Here is a 17212-nt window from a genome sequence, read left to right as displayed (position 1 = left end):
TTTTAGTCTAATAATAAAAAAGAAATAGAAAGTATTGTATCTCTTGAGTGATTCATTGACTCTTCCAACGAAGAAACTATTTTGAATTAAGAATACTGATGAACCTTTTGTGTATGTAGTTATTTTCAGCAAATCTCAAGCTTTGAATTGATGTGCCATAAGTGCTATTTAATGATACTTTTATGTCATGAAATTGTATGAGACTGTTTATATGTATGTACATCTTTCTGCGACGTCCATTGTTTGCCGCAATTGATATCCAACCATTTTCTACCAACATCACTAATGAAAGGTGCATGTACGTAGTAATTTTCTCCAGATGTTAAGCCTCAAATTGATGTATTATAAGTGATATTTCGAGATACTTTTATGTCATGAAATCGTATAAAAACTTGTCCGTTCCGAAATTCGTAGCAGCTTAATTAAATCATTCGATCATTTGCCTAGCAATAAATAAACTTAAGAATGTAAACGAATATTCATTTCTTAGCTGCTCTAGATACCATTTTGCAGAACCTGAAAGAAACCATAGTTTCGTTATCGAACTGAACGAAAAATCAATTTCCTCGATAAGAGTACTACGTTCAGGTTGATATCAATTTATACGAAACACCTTGATTTATCTCGCTCTATTGTATATTCAACGAGCTTGGATATGTTTTAATTACCACGATGCATGAAAAAAAAAAAAAAAATTGCAAAAAATAAAACGATATCAATCGTTTACACGAACGTCGCGTCGTATACAAATTGAGTAGCAATGGCGTTCTTTCGACACTATTTTCAATAACACGTATGTTAAAGGTGTGTACTATACCGATTTACCGGGTTGTGGTACACATATTCACGCATGTATCCGGTTCATGAATACAAAATTCGAGATCAGTTCAGTCTTCTACTTGGCTGACTGTTGAATCGTAAATTAGGTCTAAACAGAAATCGCGCAATGGCTACGCGGCCAATCACGAATCTCCTCTAACGAATAAATTACACGGCGAGCGAGTCGCGTTACGGCATTATTGCTCGCTCGACAATTTCTCCTCGGCACAGAGATAATCTCCGGAAGGTGATCGATATAGAGAATATCAGCAAGGATCGACGATCTTTGCTGAATCGGTACGCCTGCTTCGCGATCCTAACGCGTTGATAACTGCGAGGGTCATTAGGGACTGCCACTCGATTATACGGGGGCACTGATGATCATTAACAGCGTTCAAATTTTATCGGATAATTTAATCATGGGCGTTAAATGAAATTTTTAAATATTTATGTGATAGGGTAAAATAGGATGATATGAAACTATACATATTTAGCTGCAGAGGAATATTGATGCGATTAGGATTTTTTGGGAGGTTGCGCCAGGGTATCTTAACTTGATTGATAGTCGAGTGTTGAATATTGGAGTGTTTTAAGGGAGAATTTTGCAATTTCACAATCTCCAAATTTTAGATTCTTAGAATTTTAGGAAATTAAAGCATTAGAATTTTAAAATGTTAGAATTCCTGGTATCTGAGAAGCTTAGAATTTTAGTACTTGTTTTATTAAATACTTTATAGATAATCATTAATGGGTGGGTCATTTTACTCGGTACACAGGACGTGCGAATTACGCAAACGCAATTTCTGACGAAACACTAGTGTTTCAACGAATCTGATGGTACAATTGAAACCCGCAGTTTCCTTACGAATCCGTGTACAGGAAGAGCCCATAACGGATCTGAGGATCAAGCAAAAAAACAGTACATGGGATTCGGTATGCATCGAATCCCATACGCAGGTATTTCCTTCGGTTTCGAAGCCCTTTGCTCTCTGTTCGCGCGACGAAAGAGGCGTTTCTTGGTCCACGAGACCGACTTCGATGTGGGCGTGCGGTAATGACTTGAATTAAACTCGTTTCGTCAAGTCGTACCACCGTCCGAAACCGTGTATCCTGGTGGCCGACGGTCCAGAGAAATATTATGCTTGGAATTCTTCGAAGAAGATCTTCTTACGGGTTATTATTTTAATTTTCCTCGACGCAACGATTTCACCGCACAAAACGAGAATTTCATTATGACCCCGTGTACGGTGATACACCCAAATTTTTCAAAGGAAATCTGCATTGAATTTGTTTAAATCTCGTATGTGACCCAGATTAATGAATCTTGAAATTGAACTATGAAGCAAAGTCGTGGCATGTATGTAAGATCCAAATGGCGTGCGTCATCAAGAGCGTGATGAATTATTGAGAAAATAATGTAGCCATCATTATTCTTAGTAAATCACCGTGTATTCCTTGCCCGGAGCAATGATATTTTTTTTTTATCTGTGTCAGCTTCTTAAGAATAAGATTGCTTCACAGCTTGGGCACGATTAACCCAGTTCATTTTAATAATTGCGCAAACACATTTCGATCTCGAGTGTTTTTTTTCTGAAGGATACTCGTGAAATGTAACAAGATCCTTTTATCATAAAAAAATGTTAGATCATGTGTATCCATTTTTGCGTTTGCGTAATTCATATGCAAATAGATTATTTGCATGTGATATTAATGATGGCAAATCTATGATTAGATTAATAATATTTAAGATTGTGATTAGCTTATCATTACATATTGATGATAATTATGATAAGCTTATGATAAAATTAATAATATTTAATCTATGAACATATATGTTGCAAAGTTAAAGGATCAAACATTGCTGTTATAAAAATAAATTGTAGAAATTATTTTTGTTTGTTATTTATGCTTGAACAATTTTCACTAATTATTTATTTATTTTTTGTTTTAGGACTGTTGAAGTGTTTTTGCGATATCTGCAAAGATAACAATCAGACGTGCGAAACCGATGGCTATTGTTTCGCCAGCACCAGCTTGGAGAACGATACTCCCATGTATGCTCGGAGGTAATGTATTTGCATGTGTAGCTTGCTATTAAGAATAATGCACTTATCAAAAATTTTCTTTTTTATTCCTGTATTCATAAATGATACAATAGAACTTTGTGCAATTAACACTTTGACGATCAGTGCCTTATTCGTGATTTTCCATATCAGGAATTTCAATGGTAAATTTTGTTTTTCTAAATGAAACTACATATTTCTTGCGTTGAGGTAAGATATTTCAAATATCTTTCATTCTTAAATTTTTGAAACTTGCAATATGTGAAGCTTCTTAACTTATAAAAGAATCACGAATAATAATCTCTTTTTTTAATACATAAAATATGTGGTCGTCAAAGTATTAATATTTTCAGCAATCGTCAACTGATTAAAAATGCATAGAACAACACCAGAATTATTGGAAATATCGTTTATTTGTTTTGATTAACATGAAAATGTTTAGTTTGATATTGTATAGTAGCAACGTCGAATAACTGCATTACAGGGTAAATAGAATAGATGTTCATCGAACGTTACTAAATATTGATTATACCGTGCGCATCTCTAAAACATCGTTTATTTAACGTAATCACGTTATCTGAAATAGAAGCAACAACGATTGTTGCACCAGAAGATAAATAACGGTGTTTCCCTGGTTCGAGTATCCAGTTCAAATGATGTTTTCATTTAATTTCAGCGTTAATTGCTCGTTACTGGGTATTGATAATTATTGGTATGGTAATAAAACGAGGGATCAATGATGTAGCAACGAAACGACCGTTTTTGTTTATCTTTTACTTCACAAAATGAATTAAATTATAATGGAACGACAAAAAACATGAAATTTGTGATAGATTAAAATTATCATTCTTACATAATTTTAATGGCGCGTTAAGTATTAAATAATTGCGCGAGTTTCGTTGACACGTATGTATAAATAATTCTGTAAGAAATATTTTGAAATCAAAGCTAGCCGAATAATTGAAAATGTTAACAGATGCATCAGAGTGCATTGGAGTGCATTGATGCAGTTAGTTTCATAGTGAGTGATCAGATTATTACAATGAATTTGAATTTAATACTTACTCGAGGATTGAATCAAAATGGAATTAAAAATACATTTAAAATTATACTTTTTTTAATTACTACCACTGTCCCAAATTAGCTGTTACATTTGTATATTAAATAATAATCAATTAACCTTCAGACAGCGGACCATGGAGAGAGCTCCAATTTTAATTTAATTTTGTATTTCATATTTTCATTTTCTAAATTTTACAAAGGTGTACAAATCATTTTCTGTGCCTTTCCTCTTTTTATTAATTGAAAATTTATTTTTCAAACGACGTGGTAACTCTAATTATTAAATTAATCATTATTGTTATTTTGTTTTCACGCCACTTTTTAAATACAAAGAAGCTTGGGAAAATACTTAAATTTAAAATACATAATTTGATCAGCCACTATACATATAATTTGGTTCGAATACACGAATGATTCGCGGATTCGGACAGCTTTGATTCCCACTTGTTTCGATCGCATTCTGAACGGAAGTTCAACAGTCTCGTTCTGTTAGCGATCGATTCCCTCGTTGTAGTTTCCAGGAACGTTTAGCCGCTTTTTTCGGCTGGCCCTGCAAGCCATGATTAGCGCCTGTTTCGGGAGTTTCGACGGAAACGAATTATTGTTGTCGGACGGTGGTCGCGTTGGTAACGCTCCGCAAGGTGCTTTTCAGATTTCTCCTTTCCTCTAAACAAAACGTTTCATGCAAACTCGAGATTCCATTTAAACGAATTTTCAGTCTCTCTTTTGATTTTCGATTAAAAATTTATTTTCTGTGGGGGTAGCCAGAGATATTATTCTACACAGATCCTGAAGATTAATTTCAATGGAAAATTATTTGTTTGTCTTGTGGGAGACTTTGATATTGTACTCTCTCGTCTAGACATCGTTAATTGATTCCGTTTTCGTTGCGGTCAATACAAAGGTCCCGGATAAACTTAGAACGTTGAAAGCTAAAGTAAACGATCAACAGACTACCACGAAACTTTGTTCATTATCGTGAAAAAAATTATTTGTTTCATAGAATGTTGCCAAGAACGACGTAATATTTTGTCTCTGAACGATTGCAATCACGATGCAACGTGTTGCACTTCTTCAGCAAACATTTGTTATCTTTAATATAAACGATAAGCATGTTATCGTTTCCAAGTAAAAAGTTGCTTAAAATAATCGATCGTAAATTCTTGGAAAAATGTTGGGTTTCGGTTCGTAGCAACGGAGAAACAAGATTTGCATCAAATTAGAATATATTATTCTTCGTACAGCTGTTTAGCAGATTCGAAATACTTACAGGAATGTTTTTATAAAACGTTCTTCGGAAGCCAGAAATTTCTTCGAGGTAGTTGTATAAAAGTTCTTTTTTTTTAAATTTTATTACATTGTGTGAATTAATTTCGTTTCGAAACAATATCAATTTTATTCTTATTTTTGCAATTTTCACACAGTTTTTCCTATCATATAATCTTATTTTATCGATGCTATTTTTAGTATCAATTGATGACGCTGATTTTTTTAAAGGATGCATATTCTGCATCCTAAGTTGCGTCCTAGGGTGCGTCCTAGGGTGCATCCTAAGGTGCGTCCTGAGTTGTATTATTGGACGTACCGTATGCGTGAGTAATCATGAACGTGTTATATCGAATATAAAATAAAATAAAATATGTAACTTTAAAATGAAATAAAATTCATCGAGACGACATGCGACAGTCTGAATTCTTAGACGCGTGGACGGAGCCTAAATGTTTAATCTGCCAGACGGATAATTTAACCGGAGATAACATCGAAAATAGCATCGTTGAGATTATTTCAGTGGCTGAAAGAGACAGTTTCATTAAATTTGTAGTCTTGGTTGATTTTGAAACGTAGTTACGTCTGACATTATTTGATGACATAAAAATATCATCAAATAATATTTATCGTAGGTATATCAATTTAAAGCTTAAGGTATAAAGAAAATTACTATCTAATCAGTTCGATAGTAGTTTTATTATTTTGAGATATAATCGATTAGAAATTGTATATTGGCTAATTATTGGAAATGTGATATCTGTTCTAACATACCAGCAGTAATTTTATATCAAGAATGTTGATAAAATCTTTATGTACTGATTTTTACGAAATCTTAAGCTTTAAATTGATTGAGTGCCATTTTATCTCGTTGTACGTTTGAGGATCTACCATTTAATACGGCAGTTTACCATACTACTATTTAATAGTTCTGTGATCTTTCGCAAAATTTCTCTCCATTAAAATTCATATTACTTATTTGGATATAGACTAGCTTTTTATGACAAGTTCAAAGATTATCATTTCAAGACGATACAATACGAGTAATCTACTGATGCTCAGTTTGTAATGATGTATCATATCAATGGCTCCAGTTATACTCGTTTCAACCGGTAACTCAAATCTCAGAATTTTTTTGAAATTTTTCTTACAATCGCGTAACTATTTTTAGCTAGCAAATCATTAATCGCTTCAAACATTATTCATTTACCAACGTTTTGAAAGATAATTGTTTTAATGGTCATTCTAATGGTTCTAATAGTGCGTGGACGTTTAGGAGAAGGTGCATATCATTGAAACTAAACGTGGTATTGTGATGTTGTGAAAGGTGCTTGGACCGAAATCATTGGTTCCCACCGGAAGAACCGCTGGCCTGCAACAGTAAGCCGGGTATCTATCGGTCCAGCTTGTGCTGCGATAAAGACTACTGCAATCAGAATTTATATCCGGTCTTACTATCTTCCGATTCGCCTGATTTATCCTCAGGTATTCTCACGCTGGTTCGACACAGACCATCCACCTACGTGTTTTATTTTTGCTCCTAATTTTTCTACTTTTTTTTACTCACTTTCTGGTTTTCCTTCTATCATACTTTATCCCAGCACCGGATTAAGGGAAGGTCTAAAGGGGGCTGTAGCCCTGGAACCCACTTTCCAGGGGACCCCAGTGCAAGCCTTTCATTTCTATTGTTGCCTTTTTTCGTTATTTAATTTTATTTGGAATAAATTTCAATTTTTGAACCAAGTTTATCAACCAAGGGGCCCCCAGCAATCTTAATCCGGTCTTGCTTTATCCTGTTTCTTCTTCACAGAAAAATTTTCCTTTCGCTACCTCCGAAAATGATATTGAAAGTATCTTCACTAATTGCGATTACAATTTTTTTTGTTTAATATGGTTTTAATTGAACACTGGGGTAGATGTGTGCTTTGATACACTGGTTATTTGAGGGAAAGTTGTCCATTTTATTTGGAATATTGTTTTGCTGGCTTTCGACCACAAGTTCTGCTCGTTTTTTATTCGACACATGGGATATTGGAAAGTTGATCGTTTGTTGTTCGTTTTTGTAGGATTTATGGAATCACTTTGCCAGGATGCGACGCGACGTGGCAACACTTCAATCATGATTTGTTATTATAACTTTGTCCAATAAAAAAGTTGTTTTCGGTCATTTCTGTTTCTATAATATTTGTAGCACCAGATATTTGATTTGTAACTGCATATTATTAAATTGATTCTTTGGATTTCAATTCCTCTTTCATTAATATCTTTTTGCAGTATTAACTAAAGTGTCTCGTTTCAAAGGTTTTGTAGTCGGAGTAAAATCAATTGCTTTTAAATTAAAACCAATGAGTACATTTCACAATTCCAAAAAAAAGTCCAAATATTAGCGTAAGATCAGTTCGAAACGTTTCGTATCAGCCTTGGTGCCGCAGGTGAACGTAAACTATTCAATTCGTGTTTTAAAAATAGAGATTTCGAAAGCGAAGAAAAACGGGCAGAACGTATTCCTGATCGATAGTTCGATTTTATCGGCGGGTTATATTATTTCGCTGATAACTTTCACCGTAATTTGCACCTTTAATCGGTGTTTATTCCTCTCGATAACCCTTTTGCTATGAGAGTTCTCTACAGGATGATCCACACAATTTTTCTAGTCTCAATGCAATTAGAAAAAATAAGAATAGTTAAAACTACTGCATTCGTAGGATCATATATTTTCTGCGAGTGCAACGGTGCATCTGTGTGCATCAGTTGCATTATTTTTTTCAAATCGACCTACATATTATTATCTTGTTTTAAGTGCATCAATCTTTCGAAATATTCTATGTAAAAAAGTATTTGAGTATAATTTAAAAAAAAAAATCAATACTTTGTTAGATATTTTAATTTTTTTAATGAACACTGTACACAATGAACGCTATAGAAAAAGGGTTTACAGTAAGCACGCAACTATTCCTAGTTCTTTTCTTATTTCTTTTTCATTTCTTTTGCACAATCGTGGTTTTCGCGGAAATATTTTTGCATTCGTCGACTACCGTCTGCATGCACGACCGTCCACACCCGCTCGAAATCGTAGAGGAACGCGCGCGAGCGAAAGTCTCGCACACATCGTTCTTCTTATAACTAACCGTGAAAACAAGCGTAATAACGAACTTCCTAACGAGATCATTAACTGCATTTCTTGCGGTAGTCGAGTACTCGTATTTTTCTCTCTTTCATTCTCTCTTCTACAGTTTTACATTCATCTTTTCGAATTTTACGAGTGTTCTCTTTGGTCGGCCGACTATTCGGTCAGTCGAGCCACGGAGTCTGCGTCCGATTAACTGATTTTTTTCACCATAACGTTCATTTTACTACTCACAGTTAGTAAATTAATTATTAGAAAAAGTTTAATTAGAAAAGTTTAAATCATTTAAAAACAACATATGTTTCTATTAATAATAATTACAAATTGCAAGCAACGTAAGTGTCAGTGTTTGTGAAGAAATTGAAATTTTATCATGCAGAGATATCATTCTCTTTCGTTCAGTGTTTTACATTCACCTTTTCTGATTTCACGAGTGCTCTCTTTGACTATGCAACCATTCGGTCAGTAGTCGAGCCCATGGGGTCTGCGTCCGATTAAAATTTCAGAACGATGCAAAAATAGTTCAGCGTTAGCTTTCCTTTCTCCGGGGTCCACTTGAACCCCTCTCGCGGTTCTCCTGCCTCATATTTTACATTTGTTAACGCTCGTCGTTCAGATAACGCGAAACGTACTTACACGATACGCGGCTCAGCGAGTGCTTGTTCGTTCTATCGCGAATCGAACCTTATGCAGCTGGCCTCTTGTATCGTTTTAACCCATTTGCATCATTAGCTGGTATCGCTGGATGTGTTTTTCTCCTTTCCTCTTAAATCGACGTTAAATTTAATAGAGTGAATCTAAAGTCCAGGGCAAATGCACATTACACGAGATACCTGATTTTAAAAGCTTGTCAAAACACGATTAAATTAATAGATATTTATACCAGGTACTTACGATAATAACATGAAAGGGAGTAATAGTTTACTATGAGAAGAAAGTGCAGTTGCATTTTTGCATTTCTAACAGAGCTGCATCTTTCTTACTATTTTCATGTTAGTTTCACAATCGTATCGTATTGATTTTTACATCACATTATTATCATTAGCAATATTAATCAAATTATAAATATCTGTTTTAAAGTACCCGTGTAATGTGATATGTTAACAGAATTCCATTCAGATTCACGGTGAAGATTAAATTCGTCGGAAAGCAAAGCGAGGGTGATTCTCACATTCATAACATACGTACAAGTAATAAGCGTCACGAGTATCCACGTTCATTAGAGGAACAGGAAAAATGTTTCCTTTTGTTGCAGCAAGCCAGTTAAGCGATTGCACCGAATCATTATCCACTTGGTAGCGCGTACACACATAAATGCGTTTCATGCACGCGAGTCAGAGATCAATCTGAATTTTCTGGGTTATAAAGAACGAGACTAATTATCGGAAGTTATTTCTCCTTTCTCTTCTATGTACGTCTATTCCTCATCTCGTTTGCCGCCTATTTTTCACGCGGCAACGCGCCATCATTGAGACACACGTTTCACGTGTTATTATCGATCATCGATCGGACGCAAATCCCCTGGTATTCCATTTAAAAAAGGGTAAATCCGTTTCGAAGATCGACAGAAATGGTACCGCGTCGAATCGAGGCCATTTTTAGAGCTCTCTGATTGAACATTACTTTAACATACAGAAAATTATTGATCTTTTCCTATATATTTTCATAGTATTCGAGGAGAAAAATGGAAAAGTACTAATTTCAACTTTAGGAATCCATCTGTTCAGTTATGCATATGTAAAATCGAATATTTTCGAGGTTAGTTTGATGCCATCTTGACTTATCTATAATCTGACAACCTAACATGTGCAAAGCACATCTAAATAGAGACATCTCATAATAGAGAGATTCTATTTAAAAATTGTATATTTTGCAACATAATATGGCATTTAAAAAAATAAACAATATGATGACGCGTTAAACCTTGTAGAGTGTTAAACGGGGAATGAAAGAGAGAATAAACCACATTCAGCAGATTTTAATGAGTTAAACCGGACATAAAGCAGTGTAGAACGAGCCGGAGATTATTCGTCAGAGATCTCTCGCGATATTTCATGTGTACGTGATCGCGATCGAGCGTGTTCGAATTACCGCTCGTTGTGGATCACCTTGACGCTTGTCTCACCACGAGTTCGCGATTCCTGCGCATTTACATTTCCTCTGGAATTTCTCAATCTTATATTCTTTATCCTTCTACCATATTTTCTCTCCTTTCTTTTTTTTCTGTGAAGATTGTGACTTCGTTTCGATTTCGATTTGAACCACCTCGACTAACAACATCTCACTGCATCTGCGATGATGATGATGATGATGATGATGATCGTTTGACCTCTTTTAACCGTTTCTGTGTGTGTCGAGTTCGATTTGTTATACTGTGCCTGCTTTCATTTAGCCGGATTTTAGCTTCGTTCGACGACTGGATACTCTTCTATTTTTCGACCAAATCTCTTCATCATTTTAATAAGGGAACAGTGAGAAATCTTATTCATCCATTTGGTTCAAACTTTGTGGGTTGAACTCACGATCCGCTCGTGGTTCACTCTAAGGGTGTGCGGGTATTCCTATTTGTTGAGCACCCGAGCAGTCGAGTCGGATCGGATAAAGTCGAACAGACTTGGGCAGGTACCCGAGACATAGGAACACTTTATGTATTTGGAGGAACCGTAAACTCCTAGGTGTTCTCGGTTTCATCAAATATTATTTAATTATTCAAATTGTATGCCTTGAAGTAGAGCATTATTCATAGTGCAATTTAAAGAAATAAAAAGATATTTTATTGAACTAGAAGCGGACCATGAGTGGACCGTGTCCATTTTCCAACTTATACATACCTTCCATTCCTATAGTATTCCATCATACTAAATTGATAGAGCCATTAATGACTGCTATAAACCCACGAAGTTTCATTCAAACTGACAGACAATAGTTCAAGTTGTTTTTTATAAGATCCATTAATAGACGAATAAATTAAAAGAAACGGTCAGATTCGTATATTGTTTTGTGTTTTTATTATGCTACAATGAAGTCTCGAGAGAATTAACGGGATTTCAGGAACGACCATCTACTACCATTGGCTACCCCCACTGTCAGGTATCGCAAACAAGTGTTGAGCTGCACGGTGTTGAACATTTTTTTTTCCACTTCCACCCATGTTTTTCTTTTTGGTTTTTTAACAATTCTACCCTTTCTGTGTTTTCTATTTTCCGTGTTGAGTTTCTTGGTTTTTATTTTTCTCCAGTTTTGTTGAAGTTTGTTTAGCAAACCCATTCGAGCCAGCATTCAGCATTCGCGTGTTAACTGTGGTGCGAAATAATCAGTGCTGTTAATGATTCCGTGGTATAGTTGGCCAACAAATACCTCTCCAAATGGGTACTTGTTATTTAACAATCAAGGATGTTTTATTTTACAACAATGTGCGAGAGCCACTTTACCACGGAACGAGCGAAGGAAACGACACAATTTCGGTAGCATTATAACGTTTCCTCGATACAAATCTCATTTTTTTTTTTTAACAATGCATGACATTTGACAGGTTCGCTGTAAGCGTAACGATCAAAAGGTAAAGAGGAAACAAGGAACATAATGAATTTTTCCTCAAAATTAAGAGTTCATGGTCTCTGTTTTTTTCAAGCAGAAATTTTTTGGTTTGTTGTTTCCAAAAGCAGATGGATATTTTTGAACAATGATTTCATCGTCGAATGTCTGATGGTTCAGTATTATGCAAAATAGGTCAGTGTTCTTTGTTTCTTATTAGTTTACCTTTTAATTGAGAAAGCTGAAGATGATTATAAAATTTGCACGACGTTTTCACAACATTCTCCAAAAACAGGCTAATTTTAGTATTTTATTTGAAACAAACTAATTGTTTTAGAGTTAAATAACTTTTTATACTGTATTTAGATATCATTGAAGATAATACAAAAAAATGTTTAATGGACCCGCAAGTTCCTTTGAAAGTAATACACAGTCGCGTGCAACGTAGAGTTATGTTGATTAAGGACATGATAAAGGAAGGACCTAATTTAATTACGAATTTGTTTTTATTCATTATATGCTAGAATAGGGGTCTACGTTAGGTTTTTTGTAGGTTCTCCTCAAATCAAAGCAAATGATAGCTGACTTTTTCTTCTATTTTTACCCTTAGCTAAAGGTAGCTACTTTGCACTGTGGTGTACATTCAGGTGCAACGTAGATTTCGAAGAGTGCACTCAGGTGCAACATAGACCTCCTTTGATGAAGGATAAGCGTAAGGATCCTAATCTAGAATTTCAAATTCTTGCATACAAAGAATATAAATAAATAAGACGAGTGATAGTACACTCTTTCTTTTATATGTCTCCTTAAATAACAATAAATAAAAGTTGCACACGATTGTACGTACATTAACATTGATAGATTTCATAGAGTGCTCCGATAAAATTCGTGACCCAAAGCACGATTGTCCCCCTGACGTCACGTTGGTTTGTCTCTTTTGTTTTTCTGAAACTGTTGCAAACTCGGCTTGAAGGTGCGTGAATAAACAGCTGTCGCCGTCGCAGCCCGAGCCGCTCATCTTCTGCATGACGAGCGACTCGCGAAATACGACCTTTGTCATCGAGTGCTGCAAAGAGGATTTTTGCAATCGGGATCTGAAACCTCCGCTGCACCCCCGCAAAGAAGGTATAGTCTTAACGACCTGGAAGTAGCGAAAACTCTGCAGGTGGCTCAGGCTTTTGCTGCAGCTATCTATCTATCTATCTATCTATCTATCTTTATTTTCTCCTCTGCCTCTGTCTCTATCACTATAAATCTTCTCTCTCATTCTGATTTTCCATTAGAATATCAACAACACTGTATATACCATACGTTGCCCGAAGAGAATCTCGTTAATTAAAGTATTAATTAAATTTCATGCTGTTGAGTTTCCACGTATTTTCAACCGACGCTTTTCTTCGATATAATTATTCTATCATTTCCAATTCAATTATACTCCTTCTCTTGCTATTCGGTAATTGTTCTTTCTATCCATACCGTGAGTATTATGTGTACATACCCGAAAGCAAGAACGTACGCGTTGTATGTTTATTTATTACTGTTATTATGCTCGCTGACTCTTCTTTTTTTCTTGAAATTTATCTTTCTATGTGCAGAATCGTGCATTGTATCACAGCCTTTAGTTATTATAAGCTACGTGTCTCTCTCGTGCATACACGTATTGTCTCGCCAACTCGCTGACACGCTCTGGCTGTCTCACTTTTTCTTCTTTCTGTTTGTCACTGTCGCGTTCAACTTTATTATCTGTGTCTAGATACAAGTATAAATAATAAATACACGTTTCACGGGATGGTTAGGATGTATGTTCGCGCGTACATTGTTTTGAGAGTAGAACATGGATACAAAGTGTTCACGTTGATTTGTGACTATTCTGTTATTTTGTAAAATATCGAAGATCTTTTAACTTTTTCCATCTTATTTTTCCTAAATTTGCTTTTTCTCTTTTATATGCAGCATAACCAATTGTATTATATGTCTTTTATCTGTTTTTGCTTATTGTTAGCTTTGTTCTATTATTTCTATTTTGTACATATCAGATGATTAAGTAAGTATTAGAGAAATATGTATGATGTACTATCGGTGGTTTTCTGTTCGAAATAAAACAAAATCTCTTGGATATTAGATCGTTGATTTAAGATGAAAAACTGTATGAAAATATTTGCCACCTATAGAAGTTCTAGTTACTTCGAGGTACTTGCCTCCTGTACTCTTATTTTTCTTCTTTTTGCTTACAAGCACTCGGAGACCGGAAGTTCTCCTGAGTGAACTTGGAAAGCACCGGTAGCATGTTGCCATCTCTCCTCTCTGCACTCTCTAGCGAAAGTAGACATGCAGTAGTGACACCGGTAAACAGATCTTTAAGAAAAGAACTTCTTTTGTAAATATTATCTTTCAATTTCTTTTAGAGCAAAGATGTGTCGCAGATACGCTCCGTTAGCTTGTCAATCTTCCTTTATATTTGTCCTTTTGTACACGAATCTGATAGATCATACATGTTAACCTGTCTCTTCAATCGTTGGTATCTTTCGAACGCATGAAAGGTTGATGTAAGATGCAGAAAAAATGATAAAAGACATTAGTATTTAATTAAAAAATTATCTATTTCATTTTTACATTGTTTTAAATAGAATTAAATTTTATTTTGTTTTTTATTTTTTGATACCTACATTGCTGTAACATATTCTGTAACTTATGTAATTTTAAAGTATAATATGTAGTTTCTCGGTTTTCACGAATAATAAAATCAAATTTAAATTTATTTTTACATTTTTAAAAAATTTTAATCAGCTTGTTCGACTAATTAAATAAAATCTTACACTTACATTTCGATTATGCCAGTAGTTGTAGCTGTTACTATTCTCATATCTGCACGCCCTTTCCATTCGATTCATCCCAGTTCCCTTTGTTGTCGTGAATTTTCTCTTTTCAGAAGAAAGCAATGAAAAGCAATCAACGTTTGGTCTACAAACGAACGGTTCTTATCTTTATAGAAAATTTAACTACCTGTCCTTCGCAGCTTGTAAAACTCTGTACATATATACTTATTGTAACTGTGTGTAATTCTCCACAGGTCCTTCAAACTTTATTCTCCCTAGCTGATACATTCGATCTCCAAACGTTTCAAATACTTTTAAACATTATATAAATATTCTACGCTTAATGGTACCTTGTTGCAAACGATCGTTGCTTATCAAAGGGAGAATGTCGAAATACAAAAAGTCCAATACAATTTCATGACATAAAAGTATCTCAAAATATAACTTATGATACATCGATTTAAAGCTTAAAATTTGAAGAAAATTACTACATACATAGATTGCAAACATGCAATAAACCATCTTATAGCACTGCTCTATTGTTTATTGCAACCATATTGTATTATCTGTGCTATCTTGTAATACTTTTATGTCATCGAATCGCGTCAGAATTCCTGTTTTGAAATCCATCAGATATGCAACAAGTTAATAGAAAGTTGCGATCGACAGATTTCCATGAACTCGTAAGTGTCGAGTTCAAAGCGTCAAAGTGTCAGTGTTTATTTCTATATCAGCGAGTAAGCGAAATATCGTGAACTTAAAAATGAAGGACGTAATTAATCACTGTTAGCTGTTCTTGGCTTTGTTTTATTTATAAATGTTCAAACAGGCACTTTGAGTGAAAGAAAATCAGAGTGTTATAAAGTAATTCCATTAGATCCGCTGGCAACAGTCGTCGAGGGATTCACGAAGTAAAAAGAAAAGTAAAGGGCGTCTTTGACGTAATAACGCGTCCCCTAAAGAGTAGAAGATAACGACGTTATAATACGGCCCCTTAAAGGTGAAATTGCCTGCAGAAAAAAAAAAAAAGTAAAGAAACACCGTGAATTATTGCCTGATCGCGAGTTATTAATGATTAATTCTCGAACTTATCTTAGCTGCCTGTTATTTGGACGCTGGCGTACCCTTACGAATTTATAACCTGGTAATAAGAGTAATTTATCACGCGAGGCCAACAAAGTAAAAACGCCGGCTACGTGTTTGTAATTTATTTACAATCATCGTACGAACGATGACGCGTTTCTCGATTAACTAGAGATGCGCGGTTACCCGACATTTCGGTATTGGATCGGGAAAAATCGGACATTCCTTCGATTAACCCTTTTAATTTTGAATAACCTTTTTATTTTTTAGGGATCGCAAATTTAATCGACTTTGTTTTTAAATATAATTCATTTGATGGGAGGAAAAAAATTAAAGGAACGAACAAGGTACCATTAAGAGTATTGAAGATGTTTTGTCAGACCCAATATGAAACGAAGCGAAACGGAAGTGGTCGCGGTACGCTATATTCGTGGAAGCCCGGAAGTACTCGTCATATAAATTGTTCTCAGGTGTTACGATAAGGTGCACTTCTTCCCGGCGCCCGAGTACTCGATCTGGTGCAGCATGAATAGTACTCTACGCGGTCCAGGCGACGTGGAATACGTGGTCGCCTGTTGCGATCACTCCGACTTCTGCAATCGCGACCTAAGGCCCTCTTTTCCCTCTCGCGAGTTCAGAGGTGGGCCATATTCTCGAATCACCGAGTACCTCGGACGAGGTACGGTTTCCGCGTGTTTTCTTAACGGTAATTGTGGAGAATAAGGTCCATTTTATTTATTTCATTGATCTTAATATAAAGTTTAGGACATAGGTACTTAGGTACACATGTACCTATTCGAGCAGACGAAGTAATTTTCTATTTTTTTATTATGAAATTTGGTTAATAGTCGTTTAACACTTCGTTTGCCATGCCTAGAGTTGATAACTTTGAGCCAGAGAAAATCTGGAAGAGAAAAAGCAAAATTGTTTTAATTATTAATGCGACAAAATTATTTGGATAATAATTAGAAATATCAATAGTTTGTGGAATATCATTTGGAGAAAATTTGTGTAAGGGGAATTTTTTTTTGTTACTGTTAAAAAATATTTGATACAATTGTTCAAAATTTTGAAATTCTTTTATTGCTTACATTTTGATCATCATTTTATAGTAAGTTAGATAATTTTATGCAAACGGAATTAGGGAAATAGTTTGTCTAAATTCATTTGGTACTATATGTAGACACTCCACATCTCTAATAAAATATTATTTATGCTGTTAAAACAGCTCTTTTTCAATTATAACAGTTATTGTTAAATTATGTGACTTTATCAAGTATTTATAACACTCTTATTTTAAATGAAAAAGCTGCAGATATTTTGAATATCTAACTTGTGTCTCTCTGGCCACTTTAAGAAAAGATTTCACGTAATAATGTACTTACAAATTGGAATAAATTACATGAATTCTTAAAAATAACCGATTAGTTTTTTATGCTGCT

The 17212-nt window shown here is 34.8% G+C and overlaps 1 protein-coding gene across 6 annotated transcripts in view; it reads left to right on the top strand.

Moving 5' to 3' along the window:
• The window catches only part of LOC114880795 (TGF-beta receptor type-1), a 32011-nt gene that overhangs the window by 2848 nt on the left and 11951 nt on the right, over window positions 1-17212 (top strand). For 2 of the 6 annotated variants that reach the window (XM_029197186.2, XM_029197185.2), the window contains exons 2-3: window positions 2771-2885; window positions 16241-16449. In XM_029197186.2, the coding sequence (XP_029053019.1) occupies window positions 2771-2885; window positions 16241-16449 (324 nt within the window). Of the gene's footprint in view, window positions 1-2770; window positions 2886-6537; window positions 6696-12844; window positions 12997-16240; window positions 16450-17212 lie in introns of all 6 variants that reach the window. The other 4 variants (XM_029197187.2, XM_029197190.2, XM_029197189.2 and 1 more) reach the window with 4 other exon arrangements.

Source organism: Osmia bicornis, chromosome 4 (assembly GCF_907164935.1).
Source record: "Osmia bicornis bicornis chromosome 4, iOsmBic2.1, whole genome shotgun sequence".
In the NCBI taxonomy this organism is placed as follows: Eukaryota; Metazoa; Arthropoda; class Insecta; order Hymenoptera; family Megachilidae; genus Osmia; species Osmia bicornis.
This window is presented reverse-complemented; position numbering and strand designations above follow the sequence as displayed.